At 37.2% G+C, this 22,115-nt stretch overlaps 1 protein-coding gene across 1 annotated transcript in view; it reads right to left on the reverse strand.

Annotated features, from left to right (window-relative positions):
• Nucleotides 1-18,794, reverse strand: part of LOC117431148 (cytoplasmic phosphatidylinositol transfer protein 1-like) — a 28,511-nt gene extending 9,717 nt beyond the window's left edge. Inside the window, exons 1-8 of the mRNA XM_034926568.2 lie at nt 18,104-18,794; nt 16,346-16,535; nt 7,918-8,066; nt 3,585-3,673; nt 3,417-3,424; nt 1,916-1,987; nt 1,620-1,715; nt 553-708 (exon numbers count right to left, since the gene is read on the reverse strand). Coding sequence (XP_034782459.1) covers nt 553-708; nt 1,620-1,715; nt 1,916-1,987; nt 3,417-3,424; nt 3,585-3,673; nt 7,918-8,066; nt 16,346-16,393 — 618 coding nt within the window. The 5' untranslated portion in view covers nt 16,394-16,535; nt 18,104-18,794. The remainder of the gene's footprint in view (nt 1-552; nt 709-1,619; nt 1,716-1,915; nt 1,988-3,416; nt 3,425-3,584; nt 3,674-7,917; nt 8,067-16,345; nt 16,536-18,103) is intronic.
• Nucleotides 18,795-22,115: the final 3,321 nt, after the last annotated feature.

Consider the following 22,115-nt stretch of genomic DNA (forward strand, 5'->3'; position numbering starts at 1 on the left):
GCTTACTACAATGAATTAACCATCTTTAACAATCGCTTTCTTTGTATTAATTTCATAAGTTCATAATGCACTAATAGAGTGATCAAGGAAAAGTCTGAGTCTTATGCCTTCAACTGGGACATAAGCAAGTGTTTTCAAGTAATGAATAAAGAGGTAATCAGTATAGGTTAATAGGGCACATTACATTGACATTAAAAAGGCAATTTGTCCAAGGCTATTCTGTATCTTTTCAAAACCACGTTTACTGTCTACACACAACAGTCAGCCAGAACATTTCCAGTCACATTGTTACCTTTAAATCCTGCCAAACTTCTATCTCTCAGTCTAAATCCTCTTCACTAAACTGTTAATCAAAACAGCCTTCTCAGTGGTGCAGACTGTAGAATGCTATGGTATTGATTCTTATTCCTAGCATAGCTCGGTACATAAGGATTTGCAGAGGCTACTTCAGTATGCCAGCCATTCAAATGGATAGATTAAACCTGCTAAGGAGGTTTCCCAGAACCCCATCCGCTTCCAAAAGAAGCGCCTCTTTACTCTTAAACATCTTACCTTGTGCACAAACTGCTCCACCCTGGTCTGGAGCCCCCACACCTCAAACTTGATGCTGACCAGTTTGTAGGAGCACATAACTGGCTTGTCTTTCTCTCTCCAGCCCTCTTTCAAGGGTCCCCGTCCTGTTTTTACTGACGCAAAGCACCGCAGGTCCTGCAAGAAACAGAAACTTGCTTCTTAATAAGTCATTAAAATTACACCTTATTGTGATTCATTATTATTATTTGCAAAACATAGTTTTCAGTTGAACCCAAGTACTTTATTTGCCATATGCTGGTTTGTAGATGCATCAAGATCACAAAGAAAATTTGTTTATCAAAAGACATCTGGACTTAGATTTGCATTTAAATTGGTCTTATTCTGAGTGCAATTTTTAGGGTAGGTATGTATTTCAATATGCAATATCCTATCCATTTTCAGTTTTAGTTTACCTTGACAGCATTGTTAATCTGCAAGCAAATATTACAGTAATTTACAAAATTGTTCAATCAATAACTTTATCCTAAACATAGTCATTTCACATGGAAAGGTTTTTTGGTTAAATCAGTTTAACACTTAAGTGTCTGGTTGGATTGTTGATTAGACTTTGATAAGCACATCAAAAGCTATCAAGTCAATACTAAATCATGCTCAGTACCAATATATGTAACACCACAATCTAAGACTGAGTAATTTAATAATACCAATCATCATCCGTGGAGATGCCGTGTGTCACTTTACCTCAAAAATCAACCCTCCATAAATTGGATGTGCTGTTCGATATGTAATTTCACTCGCCAGGGTGAATTCCACCTTACTCTGTGATGCACAGTAATTTGGGGTGATTGTTTCTCATATGTATCAATCGATATATATTTGTTTGGTTGCTTTATTTTAACTTTTTCCTACCTAAGATAGCAGTTTGGGAGGCAACTCTTTTTATATTAAACCACACCAGTGGAACAGATCCCAGATATCATAACCATGTTCCGGCATGCACTGATAACTCTTAAAGAGGTCTGGGTACCACTGCTTTGTTCAGTTCTTAATTTACATTATTAGTTATACAGTATATGATAACTTACCTCTGAGCTTTTGTAGTGTCTGTCTGGGATATCATCATATGCAATGTCCAGGAAACACACCTCACGTTCTGAGTTATTTTTATCTGTATTAAAAATCTGTAAGAATATTTATTAAAAATATATCAAATGTGTGTTTAGTTAGTAACAGACAGGTGGGAGAGCATGGATTAAAATAATCTGTTTAAATACGTGCGCAATAAATAAAACAGGTGCTTGAAGGATTGAGCATGCACATTTAATAAAATATATATTTACATTATTTTAAATGAGATTTTAACTATTCATGCAAGACTTACATTTTCATTGTCTCCACAATTGTCTTCATATTTTGTTTCTATATGAATAGAGAATTTCGGTAAAAATGAGCACTGCAAAGGAAAAGCAAAAGGCAATTAATATACAAGCTGGCCTGTATCCAAGATGTTTAGCACATTATTCACAGTAGTACATCATCACTACTCTTTGCAGCAACCTACTTTGCTACAAATATTCATACAGGTACTTCAACTATAATACTGTTCAAATGTAAAAGGATTCGGAATTTGCAATATTACCATAAATAAAATTATCTTTTCAGTCCGTACACACAACAAAAAATTAATTAAATAAAAAACTGCAAACAATTAAAATGGTATAAAACTTGAAAAATATCGGTCAATTGTTTGACTAGGTGTAGCAAAGTCCATTACATACAAATCTTCTGCATGCAAAAGCCATATTAAATTTATCATTAAACTCCTGAAACAGATAATTCCTAGAATCGTTTGATGATAAAACTTGTTTGCTTAATAAATTATGCACACCACTTTCAGCACAGAGTGGCTCTGCAGAGTGGTAAAACGTTCAAGAAATCACGCTGCACACACAAAGTACAGTGACTCATTGCCTTTCCACATCTTCGCTCAAGTTGTTTTATTTTGTGACTTTAGAGTTAAATGAAATACAACCTCATATTTTACAATCACACGCTTGACATCCTGCAATTTCACTACACAGAACTCTGCTCCATTAGAGACCGCTAAGAGAGAGCTTGTACTGCCCACACAACAATGACTGCTGCACATATTCTCACATTAACGGAGAAGCTTAGCAAAAAGGGAAATCAATATGACTGTGGCAGGTGAAACAAAAAAAGGAAGTAAATGGCTACATTTCTACCATATGATTAGTTCAGTTTGATAACTTTATTGATAGGGAAAAGATATGAGCCAGTTGCGTAAATAAATGAAGCTGATCCCTGGAGCCAGCATTACACTTCAGCCATCAACACCAGGCAGAAGGATATCCACATCATCAGATGGAAAGAAAGGCAAATGGATGGAGATGCAGATGGATCACATTAGTTTACTGTAAAGCTACGTCTTAGTTGGTGCTTATCTTGGCGAGAGCCGAGTTCATGTCAGCATGAAGTTCTAACATCTACTCTCATGTAATGGAAATCATAAACGTACACATTTGCTGTCAAAATTAGTCCGATGTTTTGAAAATGCCTCTCAAACTGTTCATCCTAACGGAAATTGTGGGCCAAATGATCAGAAGTACCTTGTGATAAACTAGCTATACTCAATCAACAAACACCCAGCTAGGTGTATCTGACATCGATGCTTTTAAAGTTGCCCCATGGCCTCGAAAGTTCAAAACATTTCTTCAAAAGCTTAATAAATAAGGTGTCCGTAATGTGAAATGTCACCATGACATACATCTACAGCATGTGAAACAGTAACAGTTACCAAACTTCTGACTTCACCACAACTCTTTATAGAACGTGGTTTTATGGGTAAATAGATGGAAACTTACCGTATATTCTAGGAGTTCGCAGAAAATCCACAGCAAACAAAAAGAGAAATAAACAAAGGTTATTTGTGAAAGTAAAAAAAAAAAGACTTACATCAGAATTCAAATTTGTTTGATGTGAGTTTGTGTGAATCACACCTGTCAGTATATTCCAGTGTACCGCCTCTTTACCTGTGATTGTGTAAGGATAGTAGTTCCAGGCCTTCTCTGTGATATAAAATATGCGGGGAACCACAGCTCGAGCCCAGCTGGGAAGCTTACTGAAAAACACCAAGTAAACAAACTGCGTGTTAGTTAAAAAAAAAAAAAAAAGTTTTATATACACAGCTTATAAAGTCAGTTTGACACTTCGCTCTGCTGTTGTGGAAAAAAAAAACATTCACTTTGCAGGGAGACATGTAGCTTGGAGGCACAAATTGATGGGAAACAGAATTTCATTAACAGCTTCGTATGGGCACTGTGTGTCTCAAAGAAGAGTTCCATCATCAACATTAAACATATAAAAGCAATCTGTTTTCCTCAGCAGTACAAACAAACAAACAAAATCTCACAAATAAAATGGACAGAATTAAGACATACTGCAGTATATTGTATATAGACATGGAAAAAATACATAAAAGAAACAGGATATTGGCATCTCTCTCAATTGTCATACTTTTGCAAGTAATATAGACTATAAATAGAACACAGCTAGCTGACAAAGAGTATACAATAGCAGAGCTACAGTATCTGAGATAAAGAAAACAAACACCCAATTACACCTCAGCTTGTACAGCAATCCCCCTGAAACTCACAAGTGAGGGGGGTGGAGGGGAATAATGCTGTTCCCAGAATAGAAGCCGGTTCAATGCGGCATTCTATAAATAGTCTGCATGATTGATCCTGGGCTACTATATTCAATAGCAAGATGAATGCTCTTATCTCGAGGGAGTAAGGCATTGCTGTGTCATCAATTAGAAGCAGTTAAAAGCTATGCGATTATTGGAAGAAATGGAACGCTAGGAGCAGATGCGTTGTTTCCATGTTTAAGTAATGCATATTGCAGCATTAAATAAGCATGACGTTCCTACAAAATAGAACATCTAGTTTAAATTGTCTCATTAAACATGCAGAAATGTAACACTGTACAGTTCTTGAACCAGCATTTCTCTTAGCACAAACACACTTCTAAAAGCCATCGCTAAATAAAAACACTTGATGAAAATTGAATCCTGCCTGAAAAACTGTGAGCCTCTGCAGAGATCACGGTGACAAGAGTTGAAATAAAAGCTTTTTTTTTTTTTTTTTTTTTTTACCTATAAAAGCCTATTAAGATGTGAGATATTGTGGACAGTAAGAGGGAGAGGATTTGTGAAAAAAAATGAACAGAGCAAATGGACATTATTCTTCAAAACATTATTCACGTTTCATTATCACTTTTATTCAGTGTAATAGTTACTGTGTGTTTTGCTACTGTCCCTTGGAATGGAAAATGAGGTGTCAATGCCAATTTAGTTAACAATTTTTGTATATTGCTCATGTTTAAACCATGTGATTGGAAATACCTATGCAGAAATTACTGTCATATATGAATGAGAATAATAACTGTTTGACCTATTCTGGCTGATGCATGTGACTTTGGACATTATAAACCCAAACTGTTCCTGTCATCTCAGTGGCATGTTACCTCACATTCTAAAAAGAGTAATGTCACACAAAGAACCGAATCTGTTTAATATTCTCTGCATTCTACCATTCTGATTACTGATATTGCGCAATCTCCTCATAGGAACAGCTTTTGTGGCACTGGAAACAGGCCAGGAGGACTGTCATTTCAGTGTTTTCTGCTTTTTTTAATGTAACCACTTCTGAAATTGTGTAAAAGCATATTCAGTCATTGTGAATTTGTTTTTCTTGATCAAACAGACTTGCGTGTTGCTGACTGCTAACCGGATGGAGTTGATGGCTGATTTTGAGTGCTGACCACACTCTCTGAAATGTTCCAGCAGCTGGCTAATCAATTCCCAGACTCTGTAAGGGGGCTGTGTTCTGCTCTAGCCAGTGGCAGCTTGAACCCATGCTGTGTACTTTCCAGCCTGCTTGAAGCCTTGAACAGTAAAATAGGCTCTGTGGGAGACAAAACCCATCTAACAGAATCCCAGAATATCTCTGCCACTGTGACTTCTGGTAAAGTAATCAAAATAATCAACAGTGGAGGCAGGCAGCATGGTGGACAGAGTTGGGGATGGGGCAAAAGGTTCCATGGTAGCTGAAACTGTGAAATTAGCTATCTGCTTGGTACAAGCTGTACACACACTATAGCTGCCCCACTGTGCACACTGTGCCTATTTTATGACTTGTTTTGTATATTCCCCATTATTTTTCACCTTTCAACATCTGTCCAAAACCAACAAACAGCAATACAATCTCATCTGCAACAGCAATGGTGGTATGTATTAGTTACAGGTGTTTTAAAGGGACTAAGCTAGAGTATTGGAAACATGGGATTCTGTGCATAATGGTAAATATTTTTGTCTTTTCTCCTCTAAACACCACGTCAGATTCATATGTATGTGTTGATGCCGTTGCTTATTTACACCTCTTGCTGTGGCCCACTTTACAGCAAAGACCTAAGCCAGTGTGTGAATCACTTGTATTAAGAAGGGGTTATCAGTGTTGGATGGTGCTGAAGCAATGGAAAACCGTGGTACTCTAGTGCAGCACTCCAGCAGAGCGGCTCTCGGATGGAGTGGATAATGGACCTGAGGAACATAATCAAGCTCTCTGGCTGACAGTCGCATCGTCAATGAGTGCAGACTTATTAAAAATGAACTTCATTACAGAGGCTTGTGGGAAAGCATAGTAAAAATAGCTCTGGTTGAGAGAATTGGCCCTTTTGCTTTTTCAGCTTGAGAACAAATCTGAAACTGGAGTTCATTCCACAAAGGGTTGCCTAGCAACTGCAACGGCCCAATATGACATTTCTCTACAAAAAAAATAAATAAATAAATAAAAATTCATCAAAAGATGTACTCGTAATACAGAGTGAGAGGATTAAAGGGAACGAACCAGGGGGCGGAAAAGCCATGGGTTCCATCCCCAGCCGGGGTTGAAAAGATACTAAGATATATATGTATGGCAAGCTGGCTTGAAAGACTAAGCCATGGATATCCGGGTTAGAGGCTCTCTAGTCCCATAGCTCCCTCTTAAGAAGGAGTGCCGACAGCAATGCAATCCCAACGAGACTTTGCATGGAGGGCTGCTAAACATTTACACTGCTGAGCAGTGTTAGTACTGAAGGAGAGAGATACAGAGTGTAATGGAAAAGAGGTTGGAAAACAGTTACAGAAAATGTCATTTAATTTGAAAACTGAACCCCCCCCCAGGCTAAGTCTGTTACGTATTTAGTGTGAATTGAACTCAAGAGAAGAAAATCTGATAGCAATTTAATGATGCCTTTGTAAACAACCCATCACAATCGTGTTTACATGAAAAACCTTGCGCAAGCTGCATTTGAGACTTCATGTGAATTCCTTCTGTCTGCTGTTTAATACAATAGTTTTGTTTTAAACCTCAGACAGCCCACATGAGGTTTTTGGCAAAGTGGACTGCCTGGTTGCCTAGATACAGGTGATGTATGGACACCAAAACCTGAGCAGAACAAGTCATGACAATTACCACAGCATTTCAACATCTAAATATATTTATTTTAAAAGAAAACAGTGTTCAGTAACATTTTTATAATAGCTCATCTTTGTGCCAGTAGTTCGAGGCAATTTCATCAATATTAATGAGCCCATTTGAGGGTGTTTTTGTACAGAGGAAGGAAGCTGTGGGTCATAGAGAGGCCTACACTATTCTTCATGTCCTGGCCTTCAAGCCCTTTAAAAACAATAAAAGCCAAGCTGAAATTAGAAAAAGGAACATTAACATTCAGTATACATTCCCTTAAGACAAAAAGCAAATACATGGCCTCATACAGCAAGGCAGCAAATAAAAGACATGCTCATACAGTTTTAGCACCTGCACTGCTAGAATGTAAAAGACACAATGTTCAACAAACAGAACAAATATCTATATTTTTTAATACTGAAACACTGTTCCAGAACTTGTGCCTTTACGTGGTTTATGATTTGTTTACATCTGCAATATATTGTTAATGATAAGGCAATTAAGCCACAGCACACTTACTTTATCAAACCCATGAATGAAGCAGCAAGTTAATTTGAAGCTGAAAACATTCCCCTCTTCATAAGTTAACCCTATTTTGTTTAACACTGATAAAACTCTCTTATACTTTCTGTAAAATAAATTCAATAAACACTACAGTCCATTACCCCCTATTATAATTCTCTGTCAGCCATTTGTAATGTATTCTTAATGTTCTCCCACAGACAAATGAGTAGTCTGAGAGCTAGTACAGATTAACACTGAATATAATTTTCTTTTAGATGAACATGACACTAAAAGTAAGACATCCAGAGGATTCTAATGGGAAGAACTGGCATTACTGGATTCTGTATACCTGGACAGGTGTACCCTCTTCTCTGTGAACTGCCCCTCTCCATGGACGGGGTCTATGTGTGGCTCGTTTCGCACCACCTCTACGCCTTCCCCCTTGTCGCTCTCCTCGTGGCTGTGTTTGCTGATGGTATACAGCTGGCCGATCCTGTACTGGAGAAAAAGAAGACTATTCAGTGACCAGTACTAAAGAACAGATGAGCCCAGTGCAGAAGCATGTCACCCCATTTTCAGCACCATTGGCAGTTTTAGAAATTACAACACTGAGACAGTGTACATGGGTTGCTAAAGACTCATACTGTTGGAGACATGTTTACAGTTGTAGAAGGGAAAATTATGAATTGGTGCACAATTTAAATGTAAAACTAGATGATTAAGGGCTGCTTTAACTACGCAGAAGCAAATTAAGTCTTACCATAGCTTTCCAGAATACAACCTGAATCCCCAAGGGATGAATTTGACCAACACATATGCAGTCCACAAATGAACCAATATGCCACACAAGCATAGCTGTCAGATCCCAATCACTTTGATAAATTCTCAGTGACCATTAACTAATACAGACTGTCTACAGTCAATTAATTAGCTTCTAGTCCAGTTAAGCACATCAGCTGGTGTATTCACAGGCATTGTAGATAAGAGTTTATTGGGAGAGGGGATTTTTCCATTACAACCTGTCATCGGGAAGAGGTGCCATGGTGGGCAAGAGAGATTTTAATGGATGGCAAACATGCTTTGTACCCCCTCCTCTTTTTCCATTAGTTTGTTAAGAAGGGACACAATGATAAGGCGCATAACCAATGGGTCACAAACCTTGCAGTGGTGCCTGTTGTGCATGTCATTCAACATACTGTGTGGAAACCTGTGAGTAGTATCTCCTCTGGGATTCTGAACACAGCTTGGAAAAATAATCTCTTATAAATATATACATAAAGGTAGAAAGAACAGTAATCAATCAAATGGGCTGTGAGCAACCAGCAAGGTTAATCATGATTCACACAAAATGGATAGGTGCGTCTAGATCATGTGGGACTGTATATGTACAGTATATATATATATATATATATATATATATATATCATGTGCATTTTTGCTGTCTTTAATGCCTACGCAACTTCAATAGCAACGTGCATCCTCAACCGAAGATGTCAGCAACAACTCCAAACAAGCTGACTGGTGGAAATGATTCAAGGAAGAACTGAGAGGAAGTGGTTGTGTGCATAAAGGGTTAAGAATCAACTCGTGCCCCCCCCCCCCCCACCTCACTAACCCCAGGAGTTCTTACATCATTGTCTCCTGCTCAGCCACCAACGTCAGATTGATGTCAGGGGTAGGCTAAAAATAGCAGCAGTATAGGAGAAGTTAATGATCTGCCGTCAGGGGGGAGGTGGGTTTGCGTTCTTTGACTAAGTACAAGTTCACACGGTAACCCTGATATTCTGGGAAATCATATTCTAAACACAAACAGGGTTTGTAATACAGAACAGCGATGCCTTGTATTGGAATTGCTTCTAACCAGAGGTTTTTTTGGCTATTAGCGGACAGAAGATTCTGATTTTCAAATCCTACAGTAAATGTCCCAAGCTGTTTTAATGTTTCAGTGCAATCTATTCAAACAAAGCGCGCACATATACTAGTGCTAATTCTATACACACACACACACACACACCTTGATTCCTATTGCAGTTACACTGCTTTAAAACACAATTATACAATAATTGCATTACATGGCCCTTGAAGTCACTAAATGAAAAACTTGTAGATTATCCCATTGACAATGTGGCTGGATGGGGTTCCTGGAACCCCAGTTCAGCTGTTGGCATGTGGGCAACCTATTCCTTTACCTCCTGGTGCCTCCTGTACCTCTCCCAGCAAAACTGGACACCAGCAGGGCTACAAGAGCGATGCGTTACAAATGAGCTGAACTAATGATCAATACAATTTTCATATTCCCTTGTGTGGTAATTGTCTGCCTTAGCAGTGAGTGACAGTGCACTAAAAGCCTTACAGCAGTTAAAAATGAGATTGAAAGAAAATATCAGAATAGTTCTGAGCAGACTTCACAAATTACATTTTTATCATTCACCAAAGAGTCAGTATGCCTACAGGAAGGGGGCTTTATGCCAAATATTGCACTATTATGTTGATGACTTTCAAATCTCAGCTAGCCCCTCAGTTTTCTGCAATGAGGACCCCCTTCACATCTCTATGGTGCACAATAGGTCATCTAAAGTGCCAACGCTATAGTCATGCCATTGGCTTACTTTCTTAATCCAGCGCGTCCTGTTCACAACAAGAAATGAAGTTGTAAATTAAATTGTGGTCAAAAAAAAAAGGTCTACATTAGACTTTGAAAGGGTTCATGAGACACAAAGAGTTAAGCATGCTTGTTTCAGCTCTGGCCCCATCCTGAAAGGAAGAGAGTAAACGTTTATTATCTAGCAAGTCAAACTTCCTTGGGGAATAAAGTTAAACCCCCTGCCTTTCCTCCATAAATATGGGGCAGTCCTTTAATGTCAAAACTGCAAACGTGTTCTGACCCAGATAATTGACACTACTAGACTAGCAATCCCATACATTCTGCAGTGTGCCCCTAAGAGAATTATTCCCTTTGTTCTATCAAAACCATTGCACTAAATCATATGAGCAATGTAAGTGAAGTCTTTAAAAAGCAGCAAGTTCTTTGAAATACAGTACACCCTCTCTATAACGAACCTGTTGGGGTCCGAACCTTTTGTTCGTTATATCAAGGGGTTTGTTATAGCAAAAGGACAATAAAAATGAAGGATAAACTGTTGGAGTAATGAGATGAGATTGTGAATAAGCTGAACATTGTGAATAAGCTGAACATTTATTCAAAATCAGTCCGACACGAATCCGACACGAAAGTGCACCAAATCTTAATCCAACATGCAAGAATCCCAAACTGAGCTTTTATTTCAAATCAACCCAACATGAAAAGTTTGCCATGAAAAGTTCATCAAATCCTCAAGTTTTTTTTTGTTTTTTTTGTCGTTTTTTTTTTTGCTTTGCTGTATCATTGCTGAACAAGCCAAAAAAAAGTGCTTTTTGACAACCTATATTCACGACAGAGATATGCCTGCGTTACTGCTTTTTTCAAATGATCAATACAGTTTCCAGCTTTGTTGTAACATAAAATTATTTTCGTTTTGGATGTATAGTTACACAGCGCACGCTTTTTATGAAGACAAAAGAGTTGACTTCACTGCGGAGGTGGCATCCCGTGCGTACAGACCGGGATGTTGACAGTGTGTGCTTATATGATATTTATTTTTTATTTTTTTATTTGGGGGCCAGGGGCCAGGTTCGTTATAGCCAAAGGTTCATTATAATGAAGGGCGTTATAGCGAGGGTGTATTATATCTTCATATCCCAAATCTCTAGAAAGAGTGCAAAGAAGAGCGACCAGAATTATCCCAGATTTAAAAGGCATGTCGTATGCAGACAGGCGAAAATAATTGAATCTATTCAGTCTTGAACAAAGAAAACTACGCAGTGATCTCATTCAAGCATTCCAAATTCTAAAAGGTATTGACAATGTCGACCCAGGGGAATTTTTCGACCTGAAAAAAGAAACAAAGACCAGGGGTCATAAACGGAGATTAGCTAAAGGGGCATTCAGAACAGAAAATAGGAGGCACTTTTTTTTACACAGAGAATTGTGAGGGTCTGAAACCAACTCCCCAGTAATGCTGTTGAAGCTGACACCCTGGGATCCTTCAAGAAGCTGCTTGACGAGATTCTGGGATCAATAAACTACTAACAACCAAACAAGCAAGACAGGCCGAATGGCCTCCTCTCGTTTGTAAACTTTCTTATGTTCTTAAACTAAAAAGGTACAAAAGCAAAGAACCCAGAGTTATTCAAGACAGGAAAAGGGGGGCAGTGATAATATAGCTTGTGCTAATACTAAGTGAAGAAAATAGATACTGGTAGTGATGGCACTGTGATTGATTAAAAATCAGGATTGCAGGAGGATCAAACTTCATTACTGCAAACAGGGCCAATTTGCAACCCATTTGAAATCAATCCTTTAGTGTTGTACAGTACTGTGAAGCCATTTAAAATCACAAAAAAATTGTTACATTACTAGGAATGTAACATGAACTTAATTTGCTTGAAGGCAGGCACAATTACTGTTACAGCTTCAAGCATATCTTCTCAGGGAAAGACGAAACGCAGAGATCCTATGTACATATTAGAAGAGAATTGGGCGAATTCACTGATTGTTAGATTGAATGACTATACTCTAAATAAAAATGAGGCCAGTTCAGTGTTACTGTATGTTATTCATCCTGCATGTAAACCTGTGGGGGACTCTGCAGGGCATGGGGATCTTGGGGAATGTTGTTTTACAGCCAGGAAGTGAGCTCGCCAAATGTTTTCACTAATGCCATAGAGTCACATGTCCAAAATGCTCTGTTCTTAATTTTCATTGCCGGAAGGGAGTTCACACAGCATAAGGAGTTCAGGGGGTGAGTTCCTATGCAGTGAGTTGCAAGAAAAGTAATGAAAGTTCTCATATCTACCCAATTGACACATGGACACCCTGCAAGAAATAAGATGAGAATATTCTAAAATCATTCAAGGGTACCGCTTAAGGTATTATGATAATACAAACCTGGAAAATCCATTGACTATACATAATTTTTTTTATTCATACACACACACACATATATATATATATATATATATATATATATATATATATATATATATATATATATATATATATATACACACACAATGCAAAAGAGAAAAGATCTGCGCAATGCAGAAACTCATGAAAGCCAACACTCTTAAGCATTACAGTGCAGTGTAACTGACCCCCACACCTATGCAACAGCTAAAGGTTTAAATCGATCGCTTTTAAATGGCCTATCATTAGTCTTACAGTAAGTGTCCGAATTTGGATTGTTGTAGTTTTATTTTCTGCCGAATATACGCACACTGTATTTATTATAATTAAGACTGCTATGGAAAAAAATGTCACAGGTGTCAAAATAACTCAGCCTGTGGACATTATTGCCCAGCTATCTGGGTTTAAAAATAGTCCCAATACATTACTTTAATGTATGGGACGTGTGGGGGTTGTTTATTCCGCAGGGGAAAATGAGTTTAGATGACGACATTTTGGGCATTAGAATTATATAGCATCCATCTCCAGTAGCAGGAGACGATTCTATTATCTATTACAGAGGTAGGCTGTCAGAGTCATTTATTGTGTACCTTCCAAACAAGGTCTGAGAGCATTACCTCCTAAACAACAAAAAGACAATAGAAATGTGAGCAGCCCTCTGTCAACTAAGACCGATTATGTGTCCAGGTGAACCAGCTCCACGGCAGGTTGATACATTTGTTTGAACAGGCATGTGCCATATTGGCTTTTAAATGTGCATTTATCATGAACAGGAATCTAAGATGTTTTTTCTATCTTTTTTTTTTTTAAGTAAGCAAGAGCCTTATGCTTTTTTTGTGATATTAATGTAATGCTAGAAGCTTTTTTGGCTATAACCAAAAAAGAAGAATTAAAGGTTTCTGTGATGACTCATGTGGCTATGGCAACGCAGCTTGTTCACAGAGACAGGAAGTTGGGTTTGACGTTTCTTGCGATACAGGCCTGGGCCACATTAGGCAGAACCTGGTCTATTGTGATAATGTGCTAGAGTAGTGTCAGAGCCACAGCACTGTTTAAAGACAGGTACACTATGACATCTCTCACACCATCACCCTGCCCCATAATACACCAAAAGCTTTCACTGTGATTTCTTAAGCTGTTGCTTAATGAACATGACTACTGTACATTCCCAGCTTGTTATTTTAAAAAACCGTCAGCCACTTACTGTGCATAAAATATGCATTCTCCAGATCCATCATCTGCTCCTACTAATCACTACAGGGATGGAAATACTGGCACCGAACCCCCTCCCCATGGTAGAACAAATTGTATCCTTTAATTTAACCTTAATTTATTGACTGCAGGCTCCTGCATATGGCAATTATGGTTGTATCACATTTAAACGTATTTGAGATGCCAGTTTCCATGGTAATGATAGTGCATTCAACTGTGCGATCAAATTACTCAAGGTCTACTATGTGCAGGATGCACAAATAGGGTATGCATTTGAATATAAAAGCAATTGCATTTTACATTACATGCAGTACAGTACACAAAACTAAAACTAGATCAAACTGCTAAGCAATGAGGGTCATATTTTAATCCCAGAATTACAAAAAAACCCTTACTGTTCCAACACTCATAAACTGAATGAGCTCCAACCCCTCAGCCCACAGTCCTCCAAGGCCATCCTTAATCACTACTAAAATACCTAATTCTCAGCTTTCCAGTTTTATTACTGGCACCTGAATGAATACCGTTTACATATTTCTCAGCTTCCAACCAAACCTGTACAACTCCTTGGGGAGCAACAAACCACAGCACAGAATTGCAATTAAAACCATTGTGTTCATTAAAAAAGAAAACAACTGTCACTTATGGCTCAAAAGGTGTCCCAAGACTGACAAGGCGTGAAGACTAAGCATGTCTCTCACCCGTGCAGCAGGCTTTAGGCCAAGAGAAGGCTATACGTCATTCAATAGCTCACAATTTCCTAAAATTCTCTTATTAATCTGCATTCTAATGAGATTGGTAGTATATCCAATTACCTCTAAAAATAATCACAACGCCCCGCTATCTAGAATGTTTAATAATATTATCCTTCAGTCTTGGGCATCAATAGGTGTTTTTTTGGGTAGCTATTCCTAATGGTTTTATTGGCATTTTTCCCCTTTGTTCTTTGCAAAAGTTGTCATAGATATCCTAATAGACAGAGATATGTGCTTTGCTATCAGTATGAAAAACAATTTTAAAAGGAAACAAGCTCAAATTGTGAATTTGCTGAATATGCACAGTTCGTTTTACATATTAACCTACAACTAAGGTTATAACATCGTTTTAAAAACATAGTATAAAATGTTAATAAAAATAGTATTAAAAATGTACTTAATTTTGTTGAGAATGCACATTCCTTCTGGTTTAACATAGTCAGTTTTAGGAAAAGCTGTTACATTACATTACAACAGTAACTAGAATGCATAAAATATCAGACGTTATCATCCGATGTGGTATTCTCTTCTCTTCACAATAAGGTTCATTACCAGATATGAATATAGTCAGTTTGACATAAATCTAACTATTCATGGGTAAAGTCTTAAGAACCAAGCTTAACAAAAACTAAAAACTTAAAAGTTCTTAAAAATAGAACAATTACATCATAAACTGCCAAAGGGATAAAAAAAACATTTTAAAAATCAGCAATTCTTTGCACTTTCTATGCCAATAGCGTTGACCCTATCCCAACAATGAGAAAGTATTGGTCAGTCACCTATAGAATAGTTATCATTTTATTTATTTGCTGATTATAAACTGCTCAGACTAGAGAAGGAGTGATGAATAAAAGATTATGTCCAGGAGAGGGTGAAAATCCACCAGCAGTATCAACTCCTAGCACAGCATGCCAAGCTGCTCCCTTTACCATCAAGGCCCACAGAGACAGACCCCCAAAGGTTTGATCAGATGCACCCTCATGGAGGTCTAATAGGAGGTATTCTTTGGAACAAGCAGCCCACAGCAGCAGTAGAGCCAGAGGGGCAGTAAGCAGAGGAAGTGACTCAGGGAGGAGTCAATGTTTGTATCACAGACTGCTTGCCAAGTTGGCTTTGGGCCTGCAAGGTTCCTCTCCCTCTTGGCTCACGCAAGGCTAAGAATGAAAAACAACAACTGCTAACCTTTTAAACCAGAATAGCACGTATATCTCTACAAACCGATACACTGATATTTATATTGGTATAGCTGCTTGAACCTGCCTCCATAGGTCATAATCTGAAAAGTTGTTTGGTGGCCTTTGAGTAAGCTAACACTTTTTTTTCACTACAAGGGGTTGTGTGAGATACAAGGTTATGATTGTTTAAAATAAATTAAAAAAAAAAAAGTACCCACGTCTACTGCTATGGCCAAAGGTTTTGCACCACCCTATTGAATTAACAGATGTTGCTTCATAAAGTCAAATGAAACCTGCTGAATAATGTTAACATATTGAATTACATGCCGCTTTGTAGTTTTCCATATACTTAACTAAAAACTGACACAAAATTTAAAATGTGACTTTTTGAAATTTAACATGAAATACTGTACTACTATTATGGCTTCCAGTAAACTTCTTGCGATATCATTTTGTAGTTTCTAAATTATGTTCACAAGTCTCAATCCTTAAATTCTAGGTGATGCATAACTTTTACATTCTACACAGTTCTCAAACCATGCATGGTTTATGAGTACTGTGTGAAACAATGTAAAACAGACAAATACATCATGATAATACAATAGCCATCAAATGTATAAGATCCCTTACCTCCTCCACTGTGAGAGGCATACAGATCCGGTATTCTTTCAGTAGCATGGCTGTGGTACTGGGAGTCAGTAAACAGTCTGACCAAAGGCACTCAGTAGGAGAGAGTGGGTTGGTGTTGCTTGAGGATGCAGACTCCAGAACAAGTGCCAAGTTTCCAGAATCACAAACTGCCAGAGGACCCTGCTGTTGTCTGAATCAAGAAAAAAAAAAACAGCATTAGAAAAAAAAAAAACACTCCAGCAGGCAGACAGCCCATTGAACTCGACCACATGTAGATTGGCTATCCTGTCACTAAACTAGCTATCAGCCCCTTGATTGGGTCTTATGAAAAAGATGCTAAACTACCTGATTCCATGCACTAATAACAGAATTTAAATGGTATAGCAAAGGCTGTGGCGGAATAGGACTGTACATGCTAAAGAGAAACGTAACCCCCAAAATGTCTGTATTTTATGACTTTGTTTGGTACTCCAATTGAATAGTAATTTGTTTGAGACCTTTACTGTGCGCCTTAATTGCAGGTTACCTGTACAAAGATGTATTGTGTGTCTAATTAAGCTCACCTTGAAAACTGGAGTGACTCAAACTGCTATGCAACCGGGAATATTAAATTCTACCAGCTTAAGCCCTGCGTTGAGGAAAAGCTATTAAAAAAAATGTCAATATGACCAATATGTCAATCTCAATAACAGTTTAATCCAATGCTGACATTGAGAAATACATTATGGGTCAGACTTTTCTTCACATAATTTCTGATTCAGTGCTCATGTTATGGATGATCAAAACCTGCAGTATTGTTCTCACTGCACTGTTCAGAGAAGAGCACTTAACCTAATGCATGACTGATGCTTCACTTTACCACCTCAGTCCCCCCCCCCCCCCCCCCCTCACTATACAAATGTAGCAACATTTCCTTGGTAACAAACGTTTTTTTTTTTTTTTCTAGAGGAATGGAGCTACTGTAACGCTGCTAAATAAGCATGTTTATATAACAGACAAATTCTAACTATTCCATGCTATTGACAGCTATCAGTTACTGCAGGTTTTAACATGCTAAGTTTACTTAATGTTCCATGAGGTCTGAAGAGTGACTTAAGGTCGCTGGAATGTGTAACATCATTATTTTGTCAGCTTGCATCTTCTTTCCAAGAATCAATTCAATATTTTTTTTTCCTTGTTAGAATGGTTTTCAGCTCTCCATATGCAAAGTCTGAGCTTGCGGTCTGTAACTGATTTAAAAAGTTTAGAATCTGGATATTCAAAATTAATTATTAACCAGGTATATGCTCAAAAATACTGTATTCTCGTACTGTACAAAGGCGTTATTGAAATAAAACGCAGGTCTGTAAATGAGATTCTTTATAGAGGAAACACTAACTTGACAATTTAAACTAGTAGACAGATTACTTCCAAATCACAGCCTTGAGTAGGCGCCTGTAAAGTCAATACAAAATGGGAACTAGATAATGGATTTTAATTTTCATTACAGTGATTACAAAACGGGTTATTAAAACGCTGGAATTTTGTAAACATTATATAATATAAAATTAAAGTCACTGTTTTAAACTGTTAAACCATGGCGTTAGTGTTGCATCGTGAAAAGTAATAATAAATAAATTAGAAGCATCGTTTGATTTCTTCAATAAAACAATGAAGAAAACTTAAAAAGAAATCTATCTTTAAATGGAATTTTTTTTGTCAAGTATATATCATCATTTTGAATCAGTTTGACATTACTTGAATTCTTTCGAAACTTACCAAAATATTCCGAGGTCCTCCATTTCACTTCTCCATCACAGGCTCAATGGTAGTTTTTAATCCACCGAATTTAAAAGTTTATATATACACTATATTTAACGCTACATAAAAAAACAAAGCAAAAAAAACAACAACATATATTCAATGGAAAATACTACTCTGGTGAAGTGTATTTTTACAGTTAAAAAATAAATAAATAAACAAAAAACCACTGTGCTCGCAGTATTACCTAGCTCTGCGCTGACATCTCGGCAGCTGAACACTCACCGCTCAATTTCCTATAAAATATATATATATATATATATATATATATATATATATATTTGTCTGAGCTCCTTCTGATACGTGTTCTAAAAACTTAATGTTTGAGGCATACACTCCTTAGAAGTGAAGCTTTTCGCTTAGCCGTGGCGTTTCCCGTTATTTAGTTTTACTGTGCTTTTTTTCAGAATGAAATGCACTGATGAAACCCCTGCACAACCGGAGTAGTTCTTTCAAAGCGAGTGGTTTTTAAGCTCCCCTCCTGTACGTTTCAGGGTGTTGATGTCCGTAGCACCAGCCCTTCAGTTTTTGAATTCACCACACTGACCTCTAGAGGGAAATTAAATCACACAGGATTCTTTTTCAATGAAAAGTACTGTAGTTGTGCGTAATATAAGGAAAGGAAAACGATTCTGTGATGATGACTAACCCCTTAGTCCAGAGGGCGTATTAACGACAAACTATCGCCATTGTTCTGTACAGGAACCCGCCCGTCACATGCTTTATCGTTATTTTTCTTTTTTTTTTCTATTGAATGAGCTGATTTAATGCTTTTATTTATTTATTTTTTTGTGTCTTTTTTTTATCTACAGGATAGAATCACCCACTACCCATATTGTTTTTGTTTCTTTGTTTTGTTATTTGTTTGGTTTTTTTGTTTGGTTTTTTTCTTTCATTATTTTGAAATGTTTTTTGTTTGGTTTTTTTAATTGAAATATTGTGTTGCATTTATGGTAAATGGGTACTTATTGCGGGTGCAGTACCATATTCACCCTCAGATGACACGCTGTATTCGAATGTTAAAATATAAAAAAAAATTGGATTTAGTAGTCTGTGTAACACACATTCTATATTTAGCAACACTCAGTATGTGCAGTACAAATTGTCTTCTTAGGTAACTTACCCCTTGTATACTTAACCAGATCCCATGGGTTTTAATGTGCAGATATTACTATGCAATGTAACCGTAGTGCATCACAGCCACACAGAGCATTTTGCTTGGGGTTTGGCTATAGGGTGATTATGATTGCTTCTGTCACACAGCATATTGCAGCTAGTCTAACTTATTTATTGAAAAAGCACCACTGAATAATGCATTCTGTGTTTATATTTCCCACTAAATAAACAACAGAATATGGACGCAATCAATGTCAAACAATAGCAAGAGTTACAGGCACAATGTATCACAGAATGTAAATATGCAGGAGGCACCCATACTTTGATTTACAGTGTATATCACACTTGCAATTTTAGCTATGTTAGCATTACCAATCACCCAGATTAAACAGTGTAACTTCTATGAAAGGTAGTGAAGCCTGTGTGTCTTTGTTATTAATTACAATCTACACAGATTTATAACTGTACACATTTCACAGTGTGCACTGATAACAGCCAACACCTGCTCGGTTTTATAGTTATCCATTACATTTTTTTTTTGGCCTAGTGGCGCCTAACAGGCAAACCTATAGAAAAACATTTTATAACGTGTTTCTTTCAAAACTGCCTATGTGAGGCCTACATATGCAGGTGCGTGACAATTAAGATGGATTATTTCATGAGCTATAAGACCTATAATGTCTGTGTTGTAAATTAAAATTGTAAAACTGAGATCAGACCTAAGTTAGGAAAATAAGCTAAGTCCCAATTAGGGTTGGTTTAGATTTGGATAGCGATATTACTGCCACATCTGGCAGTGTTTAGGTCCCATGCATACATACAGAGTTGGCACATTTATTCAGTCTATTGTAAACTGAGTTCAGATACGAGAATTAGATGCTACTGTAGCGCCAATGTGTGAATTATATGACAGATAACAACTATCAGTGGTAAATACATTGGCACCCACCAATGCATTTTTATATACTGCCCTATAGAATGATAGCAGCTAGAAGGATTGTGATTTTCAAAAATGTAATATTGAAACTTGCTTATACTGCGTCTTAAACAAAGGCACTCCAGTAAGTGTATTGAGTATCATGTGTCTTTTTTGTAAGCACCAGGGCCTTGTATAATTTATAGCAAGGATAATTTTAGAACCAGCAGTGAAATACGACATTGATGAGCACCAGGATCTATTAAAGGAGGGCTGCAAAGTTAAAAATAAAAGAAAGGTCATTGGCTGCACGAGTTCCAGAGAAAAAGGATTCATCAAACCCCCTGTGGAGGTGAGGAGCAAACATTTGCAAGGGAAAAAGAAATGAACTTTAGTGACCATCCTCCTAGCTCAATGCACAACCGTTCATCCTGCATCTTTAAATCTCTTGAGCTTTCATTGATCAGATGACCTCAAGAATAGATGTGCTGTATACCAATGTCCCAAAACAAAGAACAGTAAACTTGGTAGTGGAATGGATAGAGTGAGTAGAATCTGTAGGGATTCCATTACATTACCAGTATATTACCCTTAAGGAACCCCAGCAAAACCACTGGCTATGGCAATGTCTGCAATGGCAACGCAGTACCATTCCATAAACTGTTCATACCATTAGAATGGATATTGTACAACCGTTGACCCTAAACAGAACCACTGCATTGGTAAGTCCAGTCGTTGTTGCCACCCCTTCCTGTCAAAGCAACCAAATATGTGGAACCTGATGAATTGTGCCTCTGGTTTGTGTGTTGGCACAATGTTTATGGCAAGCCAAATTATCATTTAGAGATATCTCAAATTGCATTTTAAGATATCTTGAAATAATGGTTTGCTAGCATGGTATGCCAAACTGTCATTTAGAGATATCTTGAAATAACTTCCTGTTCATTTAGAGATATCTCAAAATAACTTCCTGTCCATTTAGAGATATCTCTAACTAACTTCCTGTACATTTAGAGCGATCTCTAAATCAGTTGTTACAAACCCAATCCTGGGGACCCACTGTGTCTGCTGGTTTTCATTCCAACTGAGCTCTCAATTACTTAACTAGACCCTTAATTGAACTGATAATTTGCTTAATTAGACCTTTTTAATTGTTAATAGTTGCATAATTCAAGTTAGATATACCATTTTATAAGTAATTTGAACTCTGCAACTGTTTAAGAGATGAAAACAATTAAAAAGTTCTAATTAAGCAAATGATCATTTCAATTAAGGGTCCAGTTAAGTAATTGAGAGGTTATCTTCAAATAGTTTGAGATATCTGGAAATGATTGAAATATATCTTAAAATATTTAGAGATATCTATAAATTAATTTGAGATATATCTAAATGATCATTTGGCTTGCCATACTATGGTTGGCAGGTTTTAATAATACATATAAAAACATATGTATTTCTGTACTGTTGAAATTCACAGCAAATATATTTTGGACCAGGAATATAGACATTTGTTTCTAGTTTATTAATAAAACAGTGAGTTATCAGTTTATCAATTACATTTCTTCTTTATTAAGTATTTCTAATGATTGATGAGGATCCTGATTCTCCATGGATAAAGAGCTGCTTGTTGTTTTTGAAATCTCTGTACTCTCTTTTGAATTATCTGATGAGAGAGAGCGAGAGAGAGAGAGAGAGAGAGAGAGGGAGAGAGAGAGAGAGAGAAATTAAGTCAATTTTGATGACATAGTAAATTAGACAAAATGCAATTATCTGGTTACTACTACATAGCTAGAATATTTGAATGTATTCTAAGACACGGACCAGACACGATTAATGCTTTATACCCTGTGCCCTATATAGCCTCTGTGAAATCCTTAAATTTATACAAAAAAAAAACCTCATTAAAGGCAAGTGGCTTGGTGGAAAATCCCATCCTTC

This window comes from Acipenser ruthenus, chromosome 22, assembly GCF_902713425.1.
Source record: "Acipenser ruthenus chromosome 22, fAciRut3.2 maternal haplotype, whole genome shotgun sequence".
Taxonomy (NCBI): domain Eukaryota; kingdom Metazoa; phylum Chordata; class Actinopteri; order Acipenseriformes; family Acipenseridae; genus Acipenser; species Acipenser ruthenus.